A 7,692-nucleotide genomic window follows, 5' to 3' on the forward strand; every position below is an offset into this window, starting at 1 on the left:
CACCACCCCAGCCACTGTTCTCCCCACTCCTGCCTCTGAGCCCCATCCCGGCCTGACATGGTGCTCTCTACTCTTTGCCTTTCCATCAAGGAGCTGGCAGGAAAAGCAGGGGGGTGGGTGGTGTCTGGATGAGGGAAGTAAGGTCCGGATGAAGGGAGGGGGTCGGATTTCCTCCTGGAATGGGGCAGGGCTGAAGCCTGGACAGGCGGATCCTGGGTGGAATGTCAAGCTTGGAGGAATGGGGAAGGATCTCCCTGGCCTCAGTCTCCCCTCCTCTCTGCAGGGGTGGAGGCTTTGATGGGTAGGAAGGGGCCCTGTTTTTTCAGGAAGCCTCTTCCTCAAGAGCTGCACGCCTAGGGAGGGAGCCCAGGGAATTGGCTGGAAATGAGCCAGAAGAGGGGGTTCTCCCGGGTTGCTGGTTGGGGCCCGGGTTGAGGAGAAAGGGGGACTCTGCTAGGCACCTGCCCACCCCCTCCCCAGCTTGGCACTGATGCCTTCTCAGGCCTTACCTGCCCACCCCTGTCTTATTCCCTAGGACCCCTCCCTTTTTCTGAGGCTCTGGCCCTTGAACCCAAGGCATTCCTTCAAATGACCATATTCCAGACTCCCAGGTCCCTTCTTCCCAGCTGCTCCATCCAGCTGCTCCTAGCCCGGGGCAGGGGTGGGGAGCCTGCAGGCCCCTCTGGCTTCTCAGAATTCCTGCTGGGTGGTGGTGGGGAAAGGGGGAGTGTGGACAGGCTGTCAGTACCCAGGAGAACCAGAAAGCAGGAAAGGGTCAAGTGCATGCACACCCACCCTCTGAGTTGGGCTCTGGCCTGGGAGGCGAGAGGGAGGTGGGCTCAGGCGAACAGCTGGACGGGATGCCAAGGGCAGGCGTGGCGCTGGCCCTGGGGTTGGTTGAAAGCCTGAGACGAAACACCTGTCGCTGTTGCGTGTCAGGCTCCACTGGGAGGCCCCATGGCCTCCTCGTGCCCGGCTGCCCGCAGTTCCGGGCTTGTCCTTCTGCACCTGGACTCTCATAGGTTTGTGTCTAGCAGCTCGCCCACTCCCCCGGGGCCGCCACACTGAGGCTTCTGTACCTTTTCAGGCAAGATACCTACTCCCATTCTTAGCAACAAGAGAGGGATGAGGATGCTCTTGAGGAAGAACTGCGCCGAGTAGGAAGGGGAGTTAGCGCTATGGGTCAGAGAGAATGCTGCAAATCCATGAGAACAACTCTGGCCTGGTCCCTCCTCTGTCAGCTCCTCTGAGCTCAGGACACCTGCAGGCCCATCCTGGCCAGACCATCCTGGGGCCAGGGGCCAAGTGGCTGGAAAGAAAGACTTAGCTTCCCAGCCCCCTCCACACTGGTTACCCTTAGGCCTGTGTCGGCCCCCCAGATCTTCTTCCCCTTGCCAGGGCCCCAGCTCGCTGCCCATCTCCTGGGAGGAATGAGGGCGTTGCCATGGTGACTGGCTGTAGCTGACCAGCTGGGAGGGGGCTGGCAGTCCCTGTGAGGGGGAGGGGTCAGGGGGTACTTGTTGGAGCTCAGGGGTTGTGTGAGTCCCTAAATCTGAAGGGAGACAGGCTCATGCACAGGATTCTGGGAAGAGGCTGAATGATGGGAATGGCCAGCCTGCTTGGTGTCCCTTTCTCGGGTTTTTTCTTGAGAACTCAAATTCTGCCCCAACTCCTCTTCCTTCCTTCCAAATGACTGACTCTTGACTACTCTCCTCTCTGCTCCACTTGCAGATCCCTGGTTTGCCGGTTATTCATCCTTTCTCAGCTCTCCTTCCCTCTCCTCTCCCTGACACCACTCCCATAGAGTCCAGTGGTTAAGGATCTGGGTCTAGAGACAGACTCCCAGGTTTGGATCCCAGATCTCCCACTTAACTGTAGGGCAAGAATCTAAACCCTTTGAGCCTCAGTTTCCTTAGCTATAAAATGGGCTACGAGCATATTTTATTGGGTCTAATGCATCACTGACTGTAAGATACACCATTATTTCATGTGCCAGCAAAAAAAAAAAAAAAATGCTGCCGATTAGAATTATGGCATCATCAATCTTAGGCACAGCCTGAGTTCAGAATGTTAAAATGTCAAAATGTGCATGTGTTAGACTTGATGAAATATGTTAATAGTACCGCCTACCTCACAGGCTAATGTGAGGTTTACATGAGGGCTCTATATATGCTGGCTCATAATACCTTGTCTAGCCTGGGTCCCAAAGCCACTCCCAACCACAGCTCCCTCTTCTGATCTTGAGGCTCCCCCCGGGCTTCTCATCCCCTCTCCCTCCTCCTTACTCCCTTCACCCGATCTTGCCCACAGAGATCCTGATCAAGGTGCAGGTGTATGTGAGCGGGGAGCTGGTGCCCTTGGCCCGAGCCTCAGTGGATGTGTTTGGAAACCGGATGCTGCTGGCTGCCGGTACCACGGACTCAGAGGGCGTGGCCACACTGCCCCTCAGCTACCGCCTGGGCACCTGGGTGCTGGTTACTGCTGCCCGCCCTGGGTTCCTCACCAACTCTGTGCCCTGGCGTGTTGACAAGCTGCCCTGTGAGTGCAGGGGCAGCTGGAGTGGGTGGGGGGGGAGCAGCTGACCCCATCAGCCCCTTCCCAAAATAGCTCTTGGGGGCGGAGGGGCAGGCTTTCTAGCAGTTGCTGCCTGGGCTGGGGTACGCAGAAGGGGCTGAGAGAGGATGAAGTCACTGGGATTCAGATGGTGGGAGTGCCCGGCCTGGGGGAGGGGGGCTTTCTCTGAAGCTGACAGGCCACCCCTCCTGCAGTGTATGCGTCAGTCAGCCTCTACCTGCTCCCTGAGCGGCCGGCCACCCTCATCCTCTATGAGGACCTGGTGCACATCCTGCTGGGCTCTCCTGGTAAGACTCTCCCTTCTCCAGTCCCCTCCCCTCCACCCACTCCGGCCTCCCTTCCCTCTCCCTGACCTGGGTACAGAGTGCTCCCCTCTGCCACAGTTTGGCTGGGTGCCCTTGGGCAAGTCACTTAACCTCTCTGAACCTCAGTTAGTTCCTCAGTAAGATGTGAATATTGATAGGATCTATGTTGTCAAATTGAGCTAAGGATTAAATGGCATCAGGCAGGCGAAAAATGGCACAGAAGGTGGTCAATAAATGCTTGCTGTTTGGGGGGCTTCTCGTGGTTTCTGTTCTCCCTGTTCTCCTACCATTAGAATTCCTACTTCCTGCCACCATGTCTTCAGTGGATCTACAAGCACTTCTTGTGCACCTACTGGGTGCCCGACTATGTTCGATACTAGGGTCAATCCACAGACACAGAACACCTATCAAGTGCAAGGCCTGGAGCACCCCTGCAGTGGACCTTGTCCACCCTTAGACTTTTGGTCTCACCCAGTTGATACTTGCTGCAGCCCCTGTGCTGTGCCAGGTACTGTGTCGTGCTGGGGGACAATGGTGAGGAAGAGCTAACTGGCTCCTCGCCTTGTGGAGTTCACTGACAAACAGAAAGACAGATCGCTGCAAACCCTGAAATAACCACAGAGCAGGCAGGGCCGTGGAGTGGAGGGCAGCTGTGTTCAATACTGAGAGGACCTCCACGTGGGACAACAGCAGGGTGAGAGGATCTGGCGAAGGGAGCTGTGGGGCAAGTGGGCTCATGAAGAGGGAGCAAAGGCACCTTCACTGGAGCGGAATCGAGATTCAGGGGCAAGGACTGGCCCGGTGGTCCAGTGGTTGGGAATCTACCTTCCGATGCGAGGGATGTGGGTTCGATCCCTGGTCTGGGAACTAAGATTCCACATGCCATGGGGCAACTAAGCCCACGTGCTCCAGAGCCTGTATACTGCAACTACAGAAAGTCCACACGCTGAAACGAAGAACCCATGAGCCACAGGAAGACCCAGCACAGCGCCCCCTGCCCCTCCCCCCAAAAAATAGATGCAGGGGCAGAAAGGGACTGTAAGGGTGCTCTGGTCTGGCTGTCCAGGAGGGGTGCCTGGTGCAGGCTGGCTGACGCAGCCAGGCAGAGGATAGCTTCCATCTGGCTAGTACTGGGGCACCAACGTGGGTTCTGAACAGGGTGCCTCCCCTCCCCAATTTATATTCTTAGCTTGAATCCTTGTCCCCACATTACTCTTTTTGTTTGCTCATCTCCTCTCTGATCCTGAACCAGAGGCTTCTAAAATGTCTTTGGAGGTTTCTAAAATGCCAGAGGAACCCTTTATTGCCCCCTAGCTGAAAGCCCTCCCACGGCTCCCACTGCTTTCTGTAGAAAGCCTAGACTCTTTCACAAAGCTGGCAGCGCCCTCCAGGAGCCTGTGCGCTGCTGGTTGCCTTGCTTGCCTCCCACTCGAGTCACCTGTCTTCCCCCAACCAGCCAGTTGCCTCATGCCCCAGGCCTTCCTCCTGTCAGTCCTCTGAGAAGTTCCTTCCCACCTTCTTTCCTGCCTGAGCCTTACTCACCCTGCAGGGCTCCATAGACTATTCCCAAGATGGGCAGGGCAAGCTCCCCTTGCACCCTGCTATTTCAAGAGGGAGGCAGGATGTAATGGTGAGTGAGGGGAGGGGCCCTGGTACCCAATTGCCTGGGCTTCGATCAGGCTTCAGTGACCTTGGGGAAGTTACTGAACCTTTCCTGCCTCTAATTCTGCATCTTTAAAATGGGGCTGATAATAAAGGCACCTACCTCAGGGGCTGTTGTGCTAATTACAGGGGTTAATGTAGGTAACCTGCTTAGAACAGTGCCCAGCATATCTTAAAGCTTAGTAAATGTTAGCTATTACCATACTATATTGGAATATTATTTATACATTCCCTCTGCTTCAAGACAGACAGACAGATCAGATCAGATCAGTCGCTCAGTCGTGTCCGACTCTTTGCGACCCCATGAATCGCAGCACGCCAGGCCTCCCTGTCCATCACCAACTCCCGGAGTTCACTCAGACTCACGTCCATCAAGTCAGTGATGCCATCCAACCATCTCATCCTCTGTCGTCCCCTTCTCCTCCTGCCCCCAATCCCTCCCAGCATCAGAGTCTTTTCCAATGAGTCAACTCTTCGCATGAGGTGGCCAAAGTACTGGAGTTTCAGCTTTAGCATCATTCCTTCCAAAGAAATCCCGGGGCTGATCTCCTTCAGAATGGACTGGTTGGATCTCCTTGCAGTCCAAGGGACTCTCAAGAGTCTTCTCCAATACCACAGTTCAAAAGCATCAATTCTTCGGCGCTCAGCCTTCTTCACAGTCCAACTCTCACATCCATACACGACCACTGGAAAAACCATAGCCTTGACTAGCCGGACCTTTGTTGGCAAAGTAATGTCTCTGCTTTTGAATATGCTACCTAGGTTGGACATAACTTTCCTTCCAAGGAGTAAGCATCTTTTAATTTCAGACAGACAGACACACATCCAAAACCTAAGTTGTCAAATGCAGGAGCCACATGTAGCTATTTAAATTTGAATAAATTAAAAATTCATTAAACTTCTTAGAGTTAGAAATAAATGCAGTTCCCCAGTCCCACTAGCTACATGTCAAGTGCTTAACAGCCCTGAGTGTCTAGTAGTTACTGGAGCAGATTTCAGGTTCCTGCCCCTTCAAAGTTACCATTCTAAGCCTGCCCAGTTCTCTCCCCAAGTTACCACCCTCCCTGGCCTTCCCACGTGTCCTGACCCATTGGCTCCCCTTCTTAGATCAGTGGTTCACAACCTTTCTGGCACCAGGGACTGGTTTTGTGGAAGTCAGCTTTTCCACAGACCGGGCTTGGGGGTGACTTCAGGATAATTCAACTGCATTACCTTTATTGTGCACTTTCTTCCTAATCTAACACCACTGCTGATCTGACAAGGAAGTATTGTCCGTGGCCCAGAGGTTGGGGACCCCTGCCTCAGATACTTGCTTTCTATTCTGGTCTCTGGGGCAGCTTGTCCCTGGCCAGGCCACTGCAGCCCTTCTCTCCATTCTAGGTGCCCGCTCCCAGCCCTGGGTGCAGTTCCAGCGCCGGGCTGCCCGCCTGCCCGTCACTTCTACCTACAGCCAGCTCTGGGCTTCACTCACACCTGCCAGCACCCAGCAGGAAATGCGGGCTTTCCCTGCCTTCCTGGGCACGGAGGCCTCCAGCTCAGGTATGCTGGGTGCCAGCCACGGAAGGGATTCCCCCTGCCGTGCCCCGCCACCACCAGGACTTAGCCCTCAGCCCTTGTGTCCCCTTCCTGCAGGCAACGGCTCCTGGCTGGAGCTGATGCCCGTGGCCGCTGTGAGCGTGCACCTGCTGGCAGGTAATGGGACAGAAGTGCCGCTCTCAGGCCCCATTCACCTATCCCTGCCAGTGCCCTCGGAACCTCGTGCCCTCGCTGTGGGCACCAGCATTCCAGCCTGGAGGTTCGACCCCAAGAGTGGTGAGTGCCTGGCGGGGGATGTCTGTGCAGGTGCTGGAGTTTGGGGAAAAAAGTGGGACTTAAGTTGGGGACACTGAGTTTACTGAAAGCCCTGCCTCTCCCAGGGCTGTGGGTACGCAACGGCACAGGTGTGATCCGAAAGGAAGGCCGGCAGCTCTACTGGACCTTCGTCTCCCCTCAGCTGGGGTACTGGGCAGCCGCCATGGCCTCCCCCACGGCTGGTGAGAGTTGAGGGGGCAGCAGGGACCGGGGGCGGTGTTAGAAGGGGAGGCGGGGAGAGTGGACTCCTTCTGAATGGCAGGAGGGACAGCCACCCCTGGGAATGCTAAGCCCTCGCCTGGCATAGGGCTGGTCACCATCACGTCGGGCATCCAGGACATCGGCACCTACCACACTATCTTCCTGCTCACCATCCTGGCAGCCCTGGCCCTGCTCGTGCTCATTCTGCTGTGTCTGCTCGTCTACTACTGTCGGTGAGTGCCCTGATCCCCTCCCACTGCCTCCTGATGCCCAAGCCCCCTCATTCCAGCCATGGCCTGAGGCCTGCTCCATGCCTGGTCTTGAGCCAGGTGCTGGGGCCCTAGGGATGCATAAAACACCACTGGGATTCTTAAGGCGCTGCCAAGAAGGCAATGCATATGCACATGCATATGTAAAGACAGAAAGACTGGTGACTTCAGAGAAGTTGGGGTGAGGAGGCAGGAGCTGCAGGCCAGGCCCCTCCAGAGACCATCCACAGCTGCTTCTACCACCCCAGTCCCCACTTCCAGGGGACCTGAGGCCACACATGCCCCTGGTTGGCCTAAGTTCCTCCCTGGCTTTCACTGCACCTGCCATGAACCACGGAGTGCGGTTTACCCCGAGGTGGGACCCAGATGGATACCGCTGCCTGCTGGACCTCCCGCAGACATTCTAACTCTGTCCACAAACCTCTCCCAGGACCCACCTGGGCTCCCCATCCTCTCCTGAGTCCCAGGCATTGTTAGGACCCCTCCAACTATACCCAAACCCATCTTCCAACTTCAGGGTCAGGGACCCCCACCCTTTCCTGACACCCCGATCTGCCCCCCGTGTCTCCAGGAGGCGCTGCCTGAAGCCGAGGCAACAGCATCGCAAGCTGCAGCTCTCCGGCCCCTCTGACGGTAACAAACGAGACCAGGCCACCTCGATGTCCCAACTCCACCTCATCTGTGGGGGATCCCTGGAGCCCGCGCCGTCGGGGGACCCCGAGGCTCCACCTCCAGGGCCCCTCCACTCCGCCTTCTCCAGCTCACGGGACTTGACCGGCTCCCGGGACGACTTCTTCCGTGCCAAGCCGCGCTCCGCCAGCCGCCCGGCC

The 7,692-nt window shown here is 56.6% G+C and overlaps 1 protein-coding gene across 1 annotated transcript in view; it reads left to right on the forward strand.

Moving 5' to 3' along the window:
* FAM171A2 (family with sequence similarity 171, member A2) overlaps nt 1-7,692 on the forward strand; it is a 9,267-nt gene that overhangs the window by 419 nt on the left and 1,156 nt on the right. The window contains exons 2-8 of the mRNA XM_010832516.1: nt 2,210-2,538; nt 2,769-2,861; nt 5,922-6,080; nt 6,174-6,353; nt 6,458-6,574; nt 6,700-6,826; nt 7,434-7,689. Coding sequence (XP_010830818.1) covers nt 2,210-2,538; nt 2,769-2,861; nt 5,922-6,080; nt 6,174-6,353; nt 6,458-6,574; nt 6,700-6,826; nt 7,434-7,689 — 1,261 coding nt within the window. The remainder of the gene's footprint in view (nt 1-2,209; nt 2,539-2,768; nt 2,862-5,921; nt 6,081-6,173; nt 6,354-6,457; nt 6,575-6,699; nt 6,827-7,433; nt 7,690-7,692) is intronic.

The sequence above is a fragment of the Bison bison genome, unplaced genomic scaffold, assembly GCF_000754665.1.
Source record: "Bison bison bison isolate TAMUID 2011002044 unplaced genomic scaffold, Bison_UMD1.0 scf7180017861046, whole genome shotgun sequence".
In the NCBI taxonomy this organism is placed as follows: domain Eukaryota; kingdom Metazoa; phylum Chordata; class Mammalia; order Artiodactyla; family Bovidae; genus Bison; species Bison bison.